The 21,039-nt window shown below is 44.1% G+C and overlaps 2 protein-coding genes across 2 annotated transcripts in view; one reads left to right on the plus strand and one right to left on the minus strand.

Moving 5' to 3' along the window:
• Positions 1-2,079, minus strand: part of LOC141986958 (EF-hand calcium-binding domain-containing protein 6-like) — an 87,879-nt gene extending 85,800 nt beyond the window's left edge. Inside the window, exon 1 of the mRNA XM_074952053.1 lies at positions 1,767-2,079. Within this exon, the coding sequence (XP_074808154.1) occupies positions 1,767-2,079 (313 nt within the window). The remainder of the gene's footprint in view (positions 1-1,766) is intronic.
• An 11,231-nt stretch (positions 2,080-13,310) lies between these two features.
• On the plus strand, positions 13,311-17,340 carry SLC25A4 (solute carrier family 25 member 4). The gene is made up of 4 exons (XM_074951269.1): positions 13,311-13,519; positions 15,410-15,896; positions 16,497-16,637; positions 16,953-17,340. Exons 1-4 carry the CDS (start codon positions 13,409-13,411, stop codon positions 17,108-17,110), a joined length of 897 nt encoding a protein of 298 aa, XP_074807370.1. The 5' UTR covers positions 13,311-13,408; the 3' UTR covers positions 17,111-17,340.
• The last annotated feature ends 3,699 nt before the right edge of the window (positions 17,341-21,039 follow it).

The raw sequence follows: 21,039 nt of genomic DNA on the forward strand, positions 1-21,039 counted from the left end.
GCCACTCAGTCCCTAATCTGTAGCAGTGCATGGGATTCTTCCTTCCTAAGTGCAGGACTCTGCACTTGTCCTTTTTGAACCTCCTCAGATTTCTTTTGGCCCAATCCTCTAATTTGTCTAGGTCCCTCTGTATCCTATCCCTACCTTCCAGGGTATCTACCACTCCTCCCAGCTTAGTGTCATCTGCAAACTTGCTGAGGGTGCAATCCACGCCATCCTCCAGATCATTAATAAAGATATTGAACAAAACCGGCCCCAGGACTGACCCTTGGGGCACTCCGCTTGATACCGGCTGCCAAATAGACATGGAGCCATTGATTACCACCCGTTGAGCCCGACAATCTAGCCAGCTTTCTATCCACCTTATAGTCCATTCATCCAGCCCATACTTCTTTAACTTGCTGACAAGAATACTGTGGGAGACCGTGTCAAAAGCTTTGCTAAAGTCAAGAAACAATACATCCACTGCTTTCCCTTCATCCACAGAATCAGTAATCTCATCATAGAAGGCGATTAGATTAGTCAGGCATGACCTACCCTTGGTGAATCCATGCTGACTGTTCCTGATCACTTTCCTCTCCAAGTGCTTCAGAATTGATTCCTTGAGGACCTGTTCCATGATTTTTCCAGGGACTGAGGTGAGGCTGACTGGCCTGTAGTTCCCCGGATCCTCTGTCTTCCCTTTCTTAAAGATGGGCACTACATTAGCCTTTTTCCAGTCCTCCAGGACCTCGCCCGATCACCATGAGTTTTCAAAGATAATGGCCAATGGCTCTGCAATCACATCCGCCAACTCCTTTAGCACCCTCAGATGCAGTGCATCCGGCCCCATGGACTTGTGCTTGTCAAGCTTTTCTAAATAGTCCTGAACCACTTCTTTCTCCACAGAGGGCTGGTCACCTCGTCCCCATACTGTGCTGCCCAGTGCAGTAGGCTGGGATCTGACCTTGTTTGTGAAGACAGAGGCGAAAAAAGCATTGAGTACACTAGCTTTTTCCACATCCTCTGTCACTAGGTTGCCTCCCCCATTCACTAAGGGGCCCACATTTTCCCTGACCTTCTTCTTGTTGCTAACATACCTGTAGAAATCCTTCTTGTTACTCTTAACATTCACTCCATGGTGAGGCTGCAAAGGAAGTTTTAGGCACACTGGTCATACAAGGAAGCCTCTGCAACCCCTCTCTACTACAAGAGAATCCCACTTGTCTAGCATGTGGAAGCATTTTAAGGGTAGGCCTAAGGAAAAATCATGGAGCAGGTCCTCAAGGAATCAATTCTGAAGCACTTGGAGAGGAAAGTGATCAGGATCCATGACTATGTAGAGGCCCGGCTTACAGACAGACAGCTACTGCTACACTACCTTAGGAGTTGGAGTAATGGTCTTGAAGGAGCAGCAGTTTGCCTACAGGTTAGGAGGGGCAATCTCCGACTCCTATTTCCTCCACCCGATCTTCAGACTGTGACCCAACAAAGCCCATTCACTTGGGTTGGGGATAGGACGGGTACGTTGCACCGAACACCGGTAACACATTTCTTTTTCTAAAGCCAAGTGTTCATCACTTACCAAACACCGCTTCCCTCCCAATCAGCTTTTCCTCGTGTCCCATCCCCCAGGCATGTGGCATCCCCTCCCTGACAGCAGAGATACCGGTTACCTGTGCTCTCGCGCGGCAGCTCTGCCCGCCCCGGGGGCTCCCTCCAGCTCCCACGGGACGGGGGCAGACTGGCCCCTTGCGGGCCCCTCCCCACGCTCTGCCGGCACGTACCGAACAGCGGGAGCTTGGGCTTGCCCGGGGCCGCGCGGGCGGAGACCTCCTGCGGCTGCGGGGGGGACGGCAGGGAGCGGGCACCGCGGAAGGCGGGCGCCAGCAGCTCCGGCTCGGGGGGCTGCGGCGGCGGGCCCCAGGCGCCGCCGCCGCCCCCTGCAGGCCGCTGTCCGCGAGGCGCGAACCCGCGCAGAGCCAGGCGCTCCGGGTCGCCGAGCCGGGAGAGCGGGTGCTGGATCACAGGCGGCAGCCGGGGCGAAGCGATGCTGGGAGCCTGCGGGCGGCCGGAGGGCACCTCGCCGCGGGCAGCCATCCTGGCCGAAAGGAGACAAGACCAGGCCGATCGGTGTCGGGCGGCTCCCCCGCCTCCTCCCCCGCGCCAGGGGTAAAAGCCCCAACACAAACCGCCTGGGGGCTGCACCTGGCTGGGTGCGGAGTCGGAGCGCCCTTCCCTGCCCCTCTTTTAAAAGGCTGCGTAGGGACCGTTTCCAGCCCCCCGTGCCGAGGCTAGTACGTTCCGGGGCCCTGTGCTGCGAGCCCGAGCGGCTGCTGAGCCAAAGAAGCCCTGGCAGTGCCCCGTGCTCCCCCCTGGCCTTTCCCCCAGCCGCCCCGGACGCTTTGGAGCCGACGGTGTTTCTCTTCTGGAGCAAGGGGAGGTTGCTACAGGCAACAGAAAACGCCTGAGTCCCTTTCCAACAACATTTCTGCCAGAGTGCGAGCCGGACGCACCGCAGGGAGGTCCGGCTGCATTCCCCAGCCCCGTGACAGAAGCCGTGGGAGGAAGGGAACCCCCCGCCTCCCCGGCGTAACCACTGGACTCTCCTCCCTACACAGCTACCGGGGGAGCGTTACCACCAAGAAACGGATGAGCATATGTGGGGCTCCCCCTTGTAACATGCAGCCAGTCCCTTGGCACATGTACGGAAATTAAAATAAAATATAGACTTGAGCCACAGATATCAACCTGACCCTGAATAAACAGATCTACCTTACACTGTATCCTGAAGGTCCATAAACTTGGACTCTGTCCGACCAAAACGGAGACAAAGTTGAGGCGCTTCAGCTGAGAGTGTCCAGCTCCCAGACCTTCATACCCAGGGACTGGAAGAATGCCCTAGCTATTAGAGGAAAAGGGACTGTCTTTTAGATGGACAGGACAAACCATGGGGCTTTACAGAGATGAATATCAGGTCAACATCTTTAAATGCCCCTAGAAGTGAACAGAAAGTCAATTTTCAGAGTAGCAGCCGTGTTTGTATTCACAAAAAGAAAAGGAGTACTTGTGGCACCTTAGAGACTAAGCAATTTATTTGAGCATAAGCTTTCGTGAGCTACAGCTCACTTCATCGGATGCATCCGATGAAGTGAGCTGTAGCTCACGAAAGCTTATGCTCAAATAAATTGGTTAGTTTCTAAGGTGCCACAAGTACTCCTTTTCTTTTTTCAGAAAGTCAATGCAGATCTTATAGCCCTGGTATAATCTGTTCCACAGCCAACACCATCAAGTAAATAAGCAGCCATCTGCATTTTGCATCAGCTGCAGCTTCTAAGTGATCTACAAGGATAACCCTATGTAAAGCATGTTACAGTAATCCTGTCCTGAGGTGACAAAGGCACGGATAACTGTTACGAGGTGGACATCAGAACACCAGGATCATAGTCATCTTGATAGATGCCTGGGGAAAGGCCCTCTGGTCATATTACCTGGGGATTCAGAATCAAAATTAATGATGTACACTAAGGGAATATGAGTTTAAAGACTATGCCTAGATCCACAGAGGGATTTAGACTGCACACTTCATTTTTAGATACTTTGAAAGTCACTAGAATCCAAACCCCTGAATTAAGCACTTAATCTCCCCATACAATGCATGGGGAGAGATAGGTGCCTGAGAATGGGATCCATAAAAAACAGCATGCTAGTGGGTAGCCAACTAAACTAGCCAATGGGAGATGCCAACTAGATGAGTGTATCTAAACCCACCCCTCATACAGAGTTAGGCACCCACGTCTGGGTTGCAGGGAGGTGCTGGCCTATCTCCATGAGCTCTCCACGCCTTGGAACCTCTCTCCTAGACCCAGGTGGCTTAGGTGCCTAAGCTGTTTTTGCAAGAAAGAGCAGAGAAGGTGGTATCTCCATTATGACTTTTAGCCCAGTGGTTAGCTCATTCACCCAGGATGTGGGAGACCCAGGTTCAATTCCCTGCCTAAATGGAGGAAATTTTAAGAGCAGTCTCCCACTCTCAGGAGCATGTGTGAACCACTGGGCTATCGGATATTCTGGTATGAGTATCTTTCAGTCTCTCTAGCTGAAGCTGTTCCATTGTACATAAATACTTAAAAAGTCACTGAGCCAGAGAGAGAGTGTGGACATGATTCCACACTGGTGATTAGTCCCTCTATTTAATTTATTTAATCCGAAATGGAACAGTTTCAACAGGAGAGATCGAGAGAGACCCACATTGGAATATCTCATAGCCCTGAGCATAGGGAGATCCCTTTTCAACTCCTTTCTATCTGGTAGAGAGGGGACTTGGACTCAGATTTCCTGCATAGTGGGGAGTGCTCTAACCATGGGGCTAAAAGTTATAGGAGAGGCAATGTCTCCTGCTGCTGGATTTTGAATGGGCCTAAATCTGGTAACTGTGCTCTGAGGACCCGTACCAGATACGTGTCCCCCTGCTTATTGTCCCCAATCTGCATCTGGTTTGAGGATACCACTGGGATTAGGTATGAGACAGGCTTCTGGACGCCTACGGCAAGACATAAATTTAGACCACTAAGGGACATTTGCAGTGACAATTTAGGCACTGAGTGAGTTTAGTTGAGTACAGGGGTAGGCAGTAGCTTCACACCAGTTTTGTGGATCACAGTAGCAACTAAGTTCCTTTGTGGCTCTGGGCTTCTGGCCCCAGTCCTGCACTGAGAATTGCATATGGGTCTCTGTGCCTGAAAATGTCAGTTGTTAATCTCCGACTGTCTGAAGGATTCAAGGACATCCAAAACATTTGGATAATCAGAGTTTCAGATTAAACAAAATGTGACTAATTGGAGTATGAGGAGGGTTGATCTGTATGTGGTAATTTGTTTTTACTCTGGTTGTTATGACTGTATGAACTGTGGGGCTTATTTAACTTTTCGTGCTCATACAAGGTACTGGATTGACAACACTGAATGATTATTTGTTACTTCTCTTAAAACAAACTCAGTAGTTTTCCAAAGATTTCCTAAGATGAAATGTAAAGATCAAACTATATATATGTGCCAGTTTGGAGGTTTAAAAGTGTACCAGGGCACATCTCTTTTTCATAATACAACAACAAAAGGATTATGTCTTGTCTTTTAGATTGTAAACTTTGGGGACACGGACTGTCGTTTGGTATGTGTTTGTATAGTACTTAGCACCCTGGGATCCAACCCAGTTGTGGCCTTAGGGCTATCACAGTATAAATGTTAAATAAGCCATAATAATTAACAATTGATTCAATGAAAGTGAAAGGGAGCAAATTTAGAATTGATAAAAAGAAATACATAATGCACAATTAGCCTGTGGATCTAATTGCCACAAAATATTCAGACAAACCAAAAAAATCACACCACATCAGCTGATTATCTGAATTGTTGAGACTGTGTGATCAACCCTCTGCTCAGACAGAAGCAGAGTGCTGGGACCATGCCCCAAACTGAAGAGAGAACAGGGGAGGCTGGTCTATTGTATTAGCTAAAAGGGGTCTGAGATTCTCCTCACCTCTTTCCCCGCTGTGCTGGGGGGACCCCCCACCCTAGACTTTCCTCCTCCTCTGGCCATCTGAAAGAATGGGGGAAATCATGAACTGTAACTTGGCCACCAGGCCCTCACGGTGTTCAGCAAGTCCATCCCAAGACTTTGGGAGGCTGTTGAGCTGTGGCCTCCCCACTAGGCCTGCTGGGCCCCAAATGAAGCCTGTTACAACTTATGTGCATAAAGTTACACACATGTGTAAGTGTTGGCAAGACCAGGGTCTCTGTTGAGAAAAAAAAAATCCAGAGTTACAATAAAGATTTTTTTAAAGATGTTGGAAGAGATATAAACTCTAGGCTAAAGCTTTCTCTGTAGGTAGATTATTCCATAATTACCCTCTTCAGGGTTTCTGTTGGTTTTACACCTTCTTCCGAAGCATGTGGTGGTGACAGGACACTGAAATAAATGAACCAATGGCCTGATCCATTATGCTAGTCCGTAGGTTCCCATGTTGAGAACTGCAGTAAAATTTTGAAAGTGGAAATTAACAACTATATAAAAATACTGTTGCCATGCTATCTAGAGTGGCTCACAACTGAGTGCCAATCTCATGTCAGACTCTCAGAAAACAGGGCAGACACCCCAAAGTGGTGGTATATTCTATAATTAGATTTCACCAAGCCAGTAACAACTGTATACTCCTGGATCACTATACCAGTCTTACCATGGAGTCACAAACAGTCCCCTTAGGTACTCCAGCCTATTCTGCCACCCAGACAAACTGGACTTAGCGATAATAGTCACATAAACCAAAAATCACACCAAGCAGGTTACTCCCAATCCCAAAGGACAAGTCACTTTCCACAGATCAGCTGGTACTTTGGATCTCACACCAAAGTCAATGCTGACAGCCAATTCTATAGTAAATTAACTATAGGTTTATTAGCTAAGAGAAAGGAATGAGAGTTGTTGAGAGGTTAAAGCAGGTAAAGTATAATAATAGGTGAGTCAAAGTTTGTAAGTCCAAAATAATAGCAGTTGATGTAATACACTGGTAGTTTCCCAAAAGACTTTTCAGGGAACCCAGATGTTTCTAGGGATCCCCACTTTGCATTTGGTATTTTCTCTGTAAGAATCCAAAGAGTCAGAGAGAAGGATTATTCCTTTGAATCAGTATTTATAGTTTCTGCTCACAGAAGGCAATCTGAACCATGTCTTCATACACATGGGCAGTGAATTTCCATTGTCGAACACAATGGCCCTTACTTTTAAGTTAGCACTCTTAAGCAGTAAAAATCATGAAAGATGGGTGAGATTCCAGAGGACTGGAAAAGGACAAATATCATGCCAATCTATAAAAAGTGAAATAAAACAACCCAAGAAATTACAGACCAGTCATCTTAACTTCAGTACCCATAAAGATACTGGAACAAATAATTAAGCAATAAATTGATCCCAATCAAGCTGGAAGGGCATATCAAGTGGGGTCCCACAGGGATCAGTTCTGGGTCTGATTCTGTTCAATACCTTCATCAACGATTTAGGTAATGGCATAGAGAGTACACTTATACAGTTTGCGGACGATATCAAGCTGGGAGGGGTTGCAAGTGCTTTGGAGGGTAGAATTAAAATTCAAAGTGATCTGGACAAACTGGAGAAATGGTCTGAAGTAAATAGGATGAAATTCAATAAGGACAAATGCAAAGTACTCCACTTAGGAAGGAACAATCAGTTGCATACATAGAAAATGGGAAATGACTGCCCAGGAGGAGTACAGTGGAAAGGGATCTGGGGGTCACAGTGGATCACAAGGTAAATATGAGTCAACAGTGTAACATCGTTGCAAAAAAAACCCAAACATCATCCTGGGGTGCATTAGCAGGAGTGTTGTAAGCAAGACACAAGAAGTAATTCTTCTGCTCTACTCTCTGCTGATTAGGCTTTAACTGGAGTATTGTGTCCAATTCTGAGTGCTACATTTCAGAAAAGATGTAGACAAACTGGAGAAAGTCCAGAGGAGAACAACAAAAATGATGAAAGGTCTAGAAAACATGACCTATGAGGGAAGATTGAAAAAACTGGGTTTGTTTAGTCTGGAGAAGAGAAGAGTGAGGGGGGACATGATAACAGTTTTCAAGTATATAAATGGTTGTTACGAGCAGGAGGGAGAAAAATTGTTCTCTTTAACATCTGAGGATAGGACAAGAAGCAATGGGCTTAAGTTGCAGCAAGGGCGGTTCAGGTTGGACATTAGGAAAAGTTTCCTAACTGTTAGGATGGTTAAGCACTGGAATAAATTTCCTAGGGAGGTTGTGGAATCTCCACCACTGGAGATTTTTAAGAGCAGGTTAGACAAGCACCTGTCAGGGATGGTCTAGATAATACTTTCCTCTGCACTCACGGCAGGACTCTGGCCTAGGCGACCTCTTGAGGTCCCTTCCCGTTCTAGAATTCCATGAGTCTTCATTTACATTTTCAAGGCTCCAGTCATGCTTGATGCGTAATTTAATTACAGGGATATATGCAATGTAAAAGGTAATGTAATAGCAAACAACAATGCTTCATTAGTTTTCATGAAGTTTAAACATCAAGCATATTCTCATATTAACACTCACACACACTTTTGATCTAGGGCCATGGCTCTCAACTTTTCCAGATTACTGTACCCCTTTTTCAGGAGTCTGATTTGTCTTACGTATCCCCCAAGTTTCACCTTACTTAAAAACTACTTGCTTGGTTTTTAAGTCAGACATAAAAATACAAAAGTAACACAGTATGCTATTACTGAAAATTGCTTACATTCTTGTTTTTACCATATAATTACAAAATAAATCATTTGGAATATAAATATTGTAGTTACATTTCACTGTAAAGTATATAAAGCAGTATAAACAAGTCATCTGTATGAAATTTTAGTTTGTTCTGACTTCGCTAGTGCTTTTTAGGTAGCCTGTTGTAAAACTAGGCAAATATCTAGATGAGTTGATGCACCCCTGAAAAACCTCTGAGTACCTCCAGGAGTACATGTACCCCTGGTTAAGAACCACTGATCTAGGGTTAAAGAGTTACAGGGATATACATAATGTAATGTGATAGCAATCTACGGATTATAGATAAGTGAAGACAATACCATTAACATTTTCTTTGAACTAAACTAACACACAAGTGAATTGGCCTGATTATACTACAATACCTTTAGACACTCCTTTGATTTCTATTAGCATATGAGTGAATTAGCCTGCAGTCCTGTCCTGAGTGGGCACCAGGGTATACAGCATCACACATGCACCCTAGAGTCATTAAATTATCTTAATAAATGCTCCTACTAACATACAGCACATGGAAACATTTTCAAACTAAACGCTTACTCAGTTTACAGATAGAGGAAAGTGGGGGTTAACATTAAGTTTATGATAGAACTCTTAATGCTACCTTCACGAAGTAGTCATTGCATCTGTAGTCAATGATGTTACTAATCGGTGGCTATTCCCTGAGAAGTGACAGTAAAAAAATATATCATGGGAATCCATGTTTATTCTCTGTTAATATCTTTCATATTGAATTTGCTCTGGTTAGAAGTCAAAAGAGATTTTTTCTGTCCATTAACAAGGTCATTCTCTAATGTAACTGAATTTGCATACAGTATATCCAAGACCATTCATCTTCAGTTTTTACTGAAAAATTCTCAAGTTTCCAAAATCTATTATGCTGTTTTTACCAATTTTCAGCCGAATTTTGGAGGAAGTGGAAGAGGCAAGGGCACCATCTCCTCACACTGCCTCCTCTACTCTTCCACTTCCAAGCCCACTGAGACAGGAGAGATGGTGGCTCAGAAACCAAGATAGCCTAGGTTACCAACCTGTCATCTCTCTTTCAAGAGTGGAGAGCAGTGTCAGAAGTACCTGAAGGACTCAAGTGCTGGTTTATGTACTGTTGTCAATCCCACACCCGCCATATATACATTACCAACTCTACAGATAGTGATCAGCATTCAAAGCAAATAAAAGTGAGTGAACTACTTTTCACAGTAAAAAGGTCAAAAATGAAAAACTGTTTTTATGTTTCAGAACCTAAGTGTTTTATTGAAAGTTAAAAAAAACCAACAGAATAATATTTACTCTATTTACCCAGAAAACTGTAAAGTTAATTTTTTGCAACAATTTGTACCTTTTTTTTAAATTTTTATAACAATAATAAATTCCTGAGAAATTTGAAACAAAATAAAAACTGAAAATGTAGGGCCTTAGATATATTACATCTAGAGCAACCTATCAGTTAGTAGAAAAATTAGATGGTAACTGTGAGCCTCCACTTAGTACCCTAGTCTCACTGGTCTGGATCCACAAAGCCAGTGAAGAGCTGAATGCCTAATTTCTAGGGCCTAGAAAATCAATGGAATAACTATGAGATCCACAAAGCCTGGATTAAGCATCTAGGTTCCCTATAGAATGAATGAGGAAACATAGGTGCCTAAGAATAAAATCCACAAAAGCCAGTGGGGAGCCATCTAAACTAGCCAATGAGAGATGCCAACAATAGGGATGTGTCCTAAGCTCTGCCCACTCACAAATCAGGCACCCAACTGTGGGCTACAGGGAGGTGTCTATCTCCGTTTGCGATCTGCAGCCAGGAATCCTTTTGTGGAGTCAGGCACCTTAGGCACCTAAACTATTCTTTGCAAGAAATGCCAGTGGTGGTGCTGCTTCCCCCTTATAACTTTTATCCTAGTGAGTAGAACATTCACCCAGCATGTGGGAGAAAGGCAGAGGGGGAAATTGAACTTGGGTACCTCACATCCTGGGGGAGTGCGCTAACCACTGGGCTAAAAGTTATAAGGGAGGTGGTATCTCCACCCCCTGGATTTTGACTGGAGCCCAATCTAGTAGGTATGTTCAGAAAAAACTTACAGGCTCATACCTTGCAGGAGGCATAGACATCTCCCACCCACCTCCACCTGGTTTATGGCTTGTGCTGGGCTTAGGTGTGAGACAGACATCTGGTTGCCTAGAGTGAAGCAGCAGTGTGCATACCCACAGGCAGAAACATAGGGAGTTTTTACAGTGAAAACTTAAGCAGCAGGTGAGCTTAGGCACCTACAGAGCGCAGTAGCAGCTAAGCGGGGGTTTGTTGATCTGGGGTTTAGGCACCTAGGTATCTTTGTGGATCTGGGCCATTATACTTCCTAGAAAAAGTCAACAGGACCTCAGCTCTTACTGTTAAATTCCAAAACATTCTTAGTTTAATTCCACAGTTCAGTGAGTTCTTTGCTGTTAAAAGGGGGGTTTAATGATGACTGAGGTACCAGAGAAAGAAAAAATGAAGGTCAAAAGATCAGCAGCATTGAAAAGCAATAGTAGTTGCCTCATGTTTTCCTTCACCAGTTGTGCAAAATCTAATTAACTCCACCAGTGGAGGTATCACTATGCTTTCTAGCTATACAATTATTATCAGACATAGCACAGCTGTGGGCTTTTGTGCTCAGGTACTCACAGCTGTGGCTCTCTGCTCTGTATCAGGGCCTTTACTTGTGGTGGCTGTAGTCTTGGATTGGAGTCTATTCTTCCCATTGTTCAGTAGCTGTGGAAAGAAAATTCAAGTCGGTTCAGTTGGGGGTCCATGCTGGGCGGGATACAAGATACTTTCAAGGAAGTGGTTCTGTTTGGAGTCAAAGGTCTCACAAATATCCTAGAATTTATAATTGTGAGAAGAGCCATCTTTACCTTCTGGGTGTATTGCTGTACGATCTCCAGCCCTTGACAGTATTAACACTTCAGGGTTTCAGACAGCCACCTGCAGGGAACAGGAAGGGCTTTCTGCTCCCAAGGTATTCTGGATTGTTTTTTTTTAATCTCCTTTGAAGCAGCTGGAGATGGGACATTGGGCAGAGTGGGCCTGGGCTCTGAGCATTCTCTGTCTCAGGTGCTTGGAGTCTAACTGATTGCCATATGTGGGGTTAGAAAGGAGTTTTCCCCCAGGTCAGACTGGCAGGTGACATTGTGGAGTTTTTCCTACCTTTCCCTTCAGTGTGTGGGGACAGGTCAATTGCCAGGATTATCCGGGTATATCTCACTTAATCATTTCCTTGCCACTGCAGGGGCCTTGATGCATCTCTGTTCCTTCTATTCTCCGCCTGTGGCACATATCAGTATGGTTTCCTGTGGGCTGTAATACTTTGGTCTAATTCCAGTGCTTGGGTTTAGTATGCTGGCAGGTGGCATGTGATATGCAGGAGGTCAGGCTAGATGATCTGGTGGTCCCTTCTTACCTTAAACTCTATTACCTTGTCTAGGGAAACATTCTCAAAGTAGCTGGGGCTAGACGGAGCGGGATCAGCCACAGGGGCTCACGAATCCAGTTTACTGTTTCAGTGAGGAGAGGAATTTGATGTGCATTAAGAGACTGTCACTACGTAGGGAAGGTCAGTCTTTTCGCTGCCAAGTTAAGGTGAAATTCAGTTCTACCAATTATTATTATTTGTATTGCACGAGCGTCTGCAAATCCCCACTGAAACTCATGTGCCATTGCACTAGGTACTCTACAAGCCCTGTAGTGCTTATCACAATCTAAAGCCCCCATCCTGAAAACACACCCGCTTAACTTTACAAGCACAAGTAGTCCCATTGATTTGAGTGTGTAAGTCTTTGCAGGATCGGGGTCTAAACAGACAAGTCACACAAGGGATGGGCAAAAGTACTATCCACATTTTATGGATGGAAAAGAGGGGACAGTGAGGCACAGAGAAATTAGTTAAGAATCAGGTACTGAGTGCACAAATTGTTCTGCTGTTTCACATTTGGTTTGAGTCATGCACTTGAATTTCCCAGGACACGTGCTCCCTACAGCCCCCCTCACTCCTCCCTTCCATGTAAGTGACCCTACTTAGCACACTCTGCCAGTTAAGTTCCTGTCTCATGCAGGGTCACCTGTCCTTAAGGGTACAGTGAGGACACTAGCAGGAAAAGTTTTCTCTCCTCTTCAGGAAATCTAGGATCAGGGATAATGTGTTAGCATTTGAAACAATCTGTCAGACTTTTAGGACTTCAAGTAATGTGTTAAATCTTAAACACTTTTTGTTCTCCACGTAAAAGGCTCTCATGTCTCAGCAAGCCAGTCATGTCTCAGCAGGCCAATGAGGCTCACTATTATATTTATATCAGCTTCTTTACCTTATCTTACAAAATATCCATACAACCCAATTAACCAGGCTATGTGCACACATCAGCGTGCACTGTTGGTGTGCATCACTATGTACTATGATGCATCCGATGAAGTGAGCTGAGGCTCACGAAAGCTCATGCTCAAATAAATTGGTTAGTCTCTAAGGTGCCACAAGTCCTCCTTTTCTTTTTACTATGTACCATGTCTCTGTAAATTGGATGCACTCTGTCTGTGTGCCTCAACAGGGACAATAAGAGCCGTTAAAGTACATTTGCCGGTTTACGAAAAGCTTTTATCGGACTCCCCAGCTTCCCTGGCTCTGGCCGTGGGTTCCCAGCTCTGGATGTGAACGCAAAGGGTTAACGCTCTCCGAAGTATTTTTGCAGCCTGCCCCAGCCCCGTCCCGCGTCTCCGCGGTGCTATTAATACAGCAGGCACATGCTCTGACATAGCGTTCTCCCGCAGGGAGCAGATAACTTTAATTTGCCCTTTAAACGTCCCGAGCGCTGGGCAGCCGCACCGCCCGGCCCCTGCGGGACAGCATGGCGGCTGTGCCCCTCTGCCCTCTGATGACTGGGGGGTTCCTGGCCAATGCGTGCGCCCCGGGGGGGGACCCTCCTCTTATCGCGAGAAGCGGAGGGGATATAAGCAGGAGAGACGCCTCCCCGTTCGGAGCTGGGGGCAAGGGGCCGGCTGGGGAGGCAGCTGCCGCCAGCTGCTTGCGCAAGGGGGCTCTTTGGGGTTTGTCTGAGCGAGTCCCAACATGACTAACCAAGCGATCAGCTTCCTCAAGGACTTCCTGGCTGGCGGGGTTGCTGCTGCTATTTCTAAGACAGCTGTCGCTCCCATAGAAAGAGTTAAATTGCTGCTGCAGGTAAGGAGGGGAACGATTTCCTTCAAGCCCCGGGCTACGGACTTTGGTAGAGCAAACGGCCCGGTCGCCTTTGTTTCTCGTTGGCGTGCATGGCTCTCTGGGCGTTAAAAGCCCCCTGTAACGTTGAACGCTGCCCGCGACCGTGTGAGTGGAAATCTAGCAGCGGGTTGCCTCTTATCAGTGTCGGCTCGTGATTGTCCAGAGAGCAAATCTAAATGGGGGGCGTGCTGCGGGTCGGTGCACTGGGTGGTAATCTAGAAAAAGATGCCGTGTATTTATCTCTGGGCGCTTGCAAGGAGTTTTCCTTCCCTGTGGGGTAGGAGCGTGAAGTTTTGACTTGCAAGTGGTGCAGGAATCTTAGTGTCAGGTGGACACAAGCTTGAAGTGCCTAAATATGGCAACTGGCTTCGGGAGCTCTGGTTACGCAAGAGCAGCACCGCTTCTTTCTCCTGGCTCTGTTTATAGCCGGGGTACATGGGGACACTGAGCGCTGGGGGAAACTGGCGTCAAATCAGGGCTCAATTTGTGCCAGGGCTTGGAAGTTCATAGCCCCAGCAGCTCTGGGCTTGCCCACTCCGTTATGAAAACTTAAAAAAAAAAAAAAAAAATTGCTTGAGCTTTAGCACCTCTTTAATTACAAATTAAGGTTCAGTGGTCATCACTGTTTTCAGGGGCTTGTTGGCCGGACGATAAGACCAGGGACCCAAACATGCTAAGAGTGCACTTACTATCTGACTTGCTAATGGAAATGTGAAACTCTAAAGCAAGGCTCTACACTTGTCTGAGACAAACACACGTCTGTGCAATTGGATAAGCTTTCTGGAAGATGTCTTTCCGTTAAAGTTTCAGGATCCTCCTGCAAATGCCCAGCAGATGTCTGGTCCTGTAGGCAGTTTCCTTTTGACTTAATAATGCAATGGTCCTAAAGAAACTGGGTTAAGATTGACTAAAACAGGTACAGGCTATTATGTTGAATGGTAAGGTTATGAAAAAAGGCTTCATGTAATCTTCCAGAGTAGATGAAAGATGCATGATAGATCTCATGATGAGAAGCAGGAATTTTCTAAGAACATAAGAACGGCTATACTGGGTCAGACCAATGGTCCATCTAGTCCAGTATCCTGTCTTCCAACAGTGGCCAATGCCAGATGCCTGAGAGGGAATTAACAGAACAGGGCAATTATTGAGTGATCCATCCCCTGTTGTCCACTCCTAACTTCTGGCAGTCAGAGGCCTAGGGACGCCCAGAGGCTGGGGTTATGTCCCTAAACATCTTGGCTAATAGCCATTGATGGACACATCCCCCATGAACTTACCTAGTTCTTTTTTGAACCTAGTTATACTTGTTGGTACAGGAGTGTTGTGAAGGCCAAGAGTTCCACAGGAGACTGTGTTGTGTGAAGAGTTCTTCCTTAGGTCTTTTTAAAACCTGCTGCCTAGTCAATTTATTGGGTGACCGCTGGTACTGGTGATAAGTGAAGGGGTAAATAACACTTCCTTCTTTGCTTTCTCCATACCATTTGTGATTTTTATAGACCTCTACCATATCCCCCCCTTAGTCATCTCTTTGCCAAGCTGAACAGTCCCAGTCTCTTTAATCTCTCCTCATACGGAAGCTGTTCCATACCCCTAATTTTTGTTGCACTTCCCTGTACCTTTTGCAATTCTAATCTTTATCTTTTTTTGAGATGGACCAACCAGAACTGCATGTGGTATTTAAGGTGTTGGTGTACCATGGGATTATATAGTGGTATTTACTGTCTTATTTTTATTCCGTTTTGTCACTTTGACAAATCGGGGTTTGTCTGATACATTGTCCAAAGTAACTGTTGCGATCTCATCTCTGTGCCCTTCTCTCTTTTTCTCTCCCCCCCCCCCACCCCCCCCCAGGTCCAGCATGCCAGCCAACAGATCACAGCTGACAAGCAGTACAAGGGGATCATAGACTGCGTGGTGAGGATACCCAAGGAACAGGGCATCATTTCCTTCTGGAGAGGCAACCTGGCCAATGTCATACGTTACTTCCCCACCCAGGCCCTCAACTTCGCTTTCAAGGACAAGTACAAGCAGATCTTCTTGGGGGGAGTGGACAGGCACAAGCAGTTCTGGCGCTACTTCGCAGGGAACCTGGCCTCTGGAGGTGCTGCAGGAGCCACCTCCCTGTGCTTCGTTTACCCCCTTGATTTTGCCAGGACCAGGCTGGCTGCCGATGTTGGAAAAGGGCTGAGTGAGAGGCAGTTCACAGGGCTGGGCAACTGCATTGCCAAGATCTTCAAATCTGATGGCCTCAGAGGGCTCTACCAAGGATTCAATGTGTCAGTCCAGGGCATCATTATCTACAGAGCAGCCTATTTTGGGGTCTATGACACAGCCAAGGGTAAGTGGAGGAGGAGGAGGAGGGAGCTGTGATTACTGAGAGATAATCCAACAAATATAAGGATGGCCTGCTCCAGTGCACCCTACCTTGGGCTTTGGCTCTCAGGCCTTAGCTAAACTGTAGCTTTGTTTAAATTTTATATAATGGATTATAAATATTACAGCACACTTCTGAAATTCCATCCTGTCTGTTTTGGTTGATTCCCTCACATCAGGCTTTTGTTTTTGCAAACTCGGAGCCTCTTAAAACTGAGTTTGTAATTTCACTCCCATTCCAGCATGGTCATTTTTGTGTGTTTGTTGAATTGGGTTATAAGAAGTCTAAATCCTCATACTACTACTGTAGTGCAGTTCTGCAAGGAAGCTGTTATGGTCAAGGTTAAATGTTCTAAAAGCTAACTCTCTTGACTGACGTTTAAATGGCTGGACTGAATGAAGACTGATGATGCTGAGCAAGATATGGCTGAAGGAATTGGCTGTGGGGAAAAGTCCCCTCGACTTACCATTGATCAGGATCTGTGAATGGGTGGAGTCTGGGGTAGGAATGATTCTCTTTTTCCCCCCCACCCCCATACTGACATTGTTGAATTACTCTTGACAGGTATGATGCCTGATCCCAAGAACGTGCACATCATAGTGAGTTGGATGATTGCCCAGTCAGTCACTGCTGTAGCGGGGCTGGTGTCCTACCCTTTTGACACTGTCCGACGTAGGATGATGATGCAGTCTGGCCGAAAGGGAGGTAAGAACAAGTCTTTTCCTGTAGTGGCCTAGCTGAAGAGATTATCTCCCCAGCAGGACATGGCCAAAATTTAGGGCATTATATGCTACAGAAAATCTATGACCTTTTTCTAATAAAATAACATTGGAATAAATGGGTCCTCACTATATTTGATTGGTCTCTCAGATTGTTGTGAATCACTTTGATAGAGCTGCATTTTTTGTTGTTGTAAATGTATTTGTACTAATTTAAAATGTTCTAGGGAGCACACTTCTAATTGATGGAATTGCCTGTATGATTCAACAGTTTCTCATGTGTACCTTCTTGTCTCCACAGCTGATATTATGTACAAGGGCACAATTGATTGCTGGAAGAAGATAGCTAAAGATGAAGGAGCCAAAGCTTTCTTCAAAGGTGCCTGGTCCAATGTGTTGAGAGGCATGGGCGGTGCTTTTGTATTAGTATTGTATGATGAGATCAAGAAATTTGTCTAAAGTAAATAAAACTCTTCTGTTCAGTTGTGTAATATACTACTTGTGGTTTAATGGACAACAAATATTTCCTAGGGAAATTGAGATGGCTGTCATGGGGTAAATCCAGTTCAGAGAAGGATGCATAATTGTTTAATGGTTGTCCATTGATTCATAGTGAAATTTTGACTGAAAAGTCCTCATATTTGTATTGGAACCTGTGTATATATTAAAGATCTACACAATATCACTAATATACTTATTCCTATGACTAGAATGCATTTCTTGATGATTTGGTGGCTTACATGCTAGCTATTAAAATAGAGTTCACCTTATTAGATTTTTAAAAAAAACCAAGTCAAGATCAAGTACTTATTTGTATTAAAGTGAATGTCTCTAGCTACTCAAGCATCAGGGCATTCAAAACACATGGATGAAGAGCATGCCTGTCCTATGAGGCTGGACTTTTTAAAAATCTGATATTAAAGTGAAAAAAGCATGTTTACACATAGATACTATCTGTAAGCACCAGGAAATAAGTTTTCAATCACTGCTGTCTCCCTAAATTAGCCCTCCCTTAAAGTAGATGAGGTCCTCAATTCCTCCTAATATTCCAACAAACGTTGAAAGACTGAAATACTCTGTTCAAGATTAAGTGCCACATAGATCTTTACAAAAAGCAAAATTGTCTGATCAGTTATACTTAATGTTCAATTGAACTGAAACAGAAAAATTAAATCAGTGTTTTTAATCATATTCAGTTTACACTACTGCTTCATTCATGTACTCTGATTGTATTTTAGTACATGAGTACACTTCAGACAGTAATATCCACACCCACTATTAATAATAGTCACTGTAAAAAAACCTGTTTTAGTATGAAGCATTGGTATGATTTTTAACCCTAAAATACCATACTAGTGATGATAGTAGAGATAGTGACAATTTAAATAATTTGGTTCAGTAGCTTATAATTTTCCTGAAAATTTACCCTGAAATGCAATTCTCTCAGGATTATTCCCAACTAATTGTAACCCTTTTGCAGGGAAGGAGAGATGGAAGTGGTGGTGGACAAATCTATCTGGCAGTTTGAGTTAATCTTAGAATTTGTATGTGCTGAATTGAAACTGCAGATATGGTGTATAGATAATGCTCAGTGAGAAACAAGCTGTGTTCTGCATTTCAAAGTAAGTGCCTGGGCAAGGACTAATAATTTAAGACTGCATACATGTGCATATTCTAGTGACCTAAATGCACTGTCTGACAATGGCCATGTAGCAAGATGGGGGTTAGACTTTCAAGACAGGGGGACTTTTTTTAATTGCCAAGTGAAGCAAAGACTGACATACTTGATTTGTACTTGTCACATCTTAAAATTGGGATGTTAAATACAATGTTCAATACTCCTTTGTAAAATTAAATGCAAAAAAAAGTCTGCTAGAACTTGCTATGCTGCAAAGCTATATAACATTGATATTTTTGTAGTAACAGGTGGGTGTGTGTATGTGAACACAGTGGATTTGAGGTAGGTATGTTTGGTACAGAGCTAATTAATCTTGGGACGCTGGGCATTTCCCTCTTAAATGTAAACCGCAAAGTAGCTCTCTCATTGTGTGACCTTGAATAAGTCACCTTACCCTTATGCCTCCATGAACCCTAATGAAAAATGGAAGAAAAATATTTCTCAGTCAGAATCACCAACTGCATCTCTACTGAACTGTCCTGTCTATTTACTCATCCAAAATTCCTAAACTGTTTGGTTAAGGGTTAATCCTTGACATTTAGTGGTCAAACTTTTGGACATTGGGTGTATTTTATATGACCCATCGCCCACAGTTTTGGTCACACTGAAGGAGTTAGAAATCACTTTAGTCTATAAATAATATACATTCTGTAGAGAGCTAGTGCTATCAGCTGCTGCTAGGATGCTTGCTTGAAAATGCTCACCATGCTCTTGGAACTAATACACCCAAGGCTTGTTATGCTCTTAACTGTGCACTATAAGATCAACAGATTTTGCTGTTTTTCTGCTGCAAAATAGAACTGTGGTGCTGATGCTCATCTTTGTTGTCCTAATTTCTGAAGACTCTCCCTTGATTTCAAAACAAAATGTCTTTGTCCCTTGATGAGATTTATTCTTAATTAGGAACTGGGCATTAAAACTTATTTCAGAGTTGCACTTCAGCTTTTTAAATGTATTTAAAATTCAAAATAAAACCTAGCTTTCAGTCTTGTTCCCAAGGCCTATAGTGGGAAAAATTGAACCTGCACTTCACTATTGGCATAACTCTCTGCTGCTGGTAACCACCATGGACCAAGGTTACAGCTTGTAGATCCTGCCATCTCATGCTTGTCCCACAAGTGGGTGATGCTTAGACCACCACTACTTTTCCCAAATCTTGCCTCTGGAGCTAAAAGGCCAGGGGGCAGAAAGAACAGAGGGATATCTGCACCCCACAAAGAGTAAGAATGTTGCAGCATCCACTTTAGCATCCAAACACCCCTTGACCACCCATCCCCCTCCCCACATCTTGTGTCCAGAGCAATAACAACCTGATCCACCCTAGCTGGTGTCTAATGAGGTGGCTTCCTCCTCTGCTCTAGTGTTTGCTAATCCCCCCTCTGCTGGAGACTGGCCACAGACTCAGACAACTCTCTCTGCTTTGGTTACACTGGTCATATTTTCAAGCTTTTCTTTTTGAAAGCTGAAAGTTAGAAATGAGGGCATTTTATTCAAAATGAAAGTTGAGAGTCTGACATTCTCAAATAAGTCTGGAAGCAGAGACCAGATTTCATGTAATTTGCCCATTTTAAGTTGTCTGATGCTGTAGTTTATAAGCAGCACTTGTTTCCCAAATCAGATAGGGCTTCAGTTTTTGCAGGAGAGTATTAACAGGAAAGACTGAAGATACTGTCTGGAAAATATTCAGACTTCAAGCAGCAAATTTATAATTTTGGGAGGTGCTGAGAGTTCTGTATAGGCACCAAACAAAAAATGTTGTTTTGGCTGCTGTTAAATAAAAATGCACTGTGCACACAATTCAAGTTTCAGATGCTTTACACTCCTACAGAAAGTCTAAAATTATTACAATACTCATCTTTGTGCTATATATAAACAAAATGGTAGTTTGAAGAGAAGCACATGGCTCAGCTACTTTACCTTTAATTCATAATTTGAGAACAAGACAACAGGAAATGTTTGTCAAGTGTTTTCTTACATTATTAGAAGGAATGGGGAAAGAATCAGCTTTTGAGAGGAAAAAACAGCCACCTTCTTCCAAAGGGAAGATTTTCTGAGGAGATAAAGTGGAAGAGACTATCTAGTAAAGAGAAAAGGAATACTTGTGGCACCTTAGAGACTAACAAATTTATTTGAGCATAAGCTTTCGTGAGCTACAGCTCACTCTAGTAAAGAACACTGAAAATGAGGTGAAAGTCTATAAATATCCCAAGGCAAGAGGATTTTCAACTAATGTCCCAGGACAACAGATGTCTGAGTCATAACTGAAGATTTCAAAGTAAAATAAATAAATAAAAATCCCTAACAATCTCAGAGAAGTCTAAGAAGAACATATGGTTTCCTTCATCAATGAATGAAGGGAAGTTATATGGAGAGGTACTACCAAGAAGGTAGTCATCAGGAGGGAAAAATTCCCTTTGGGAATGAAAAGGGAATTACATTTAAACTGCCTGACAGACTTATTACCCAGGATCTGTCAATAAACCTGGTTTTAAAAACAATCATCCATGAGTGAGAAAGAAGCACAAAGCTCACCTTTGATGCACTTTTGCACCCCCCCATTTCACTAGCTAAACTGTGATAAACAGCCAATTTCTCTCAGTGTCCTTTACAATTGCTGGATAATAAACTAACATAAAATGCTCTAAGAAGCTTATGCAATGATGAACAGACAATTTACAATAGGCGTGACATACAAAACTGACAAACTCCC

Source organism: Natator depressus, chromosome 4, assembly GCF_965152275.1.
Source record: "Natator depressus isolate rNatDep1 chromosome 4, rNatDep2.hap1, whole genome shotgun sequence".
Lineage (NCBI taxonomy): Eukaryota > Metazoa > Chordata > Testudines > Cheloniidae > Natator > Natator depressus.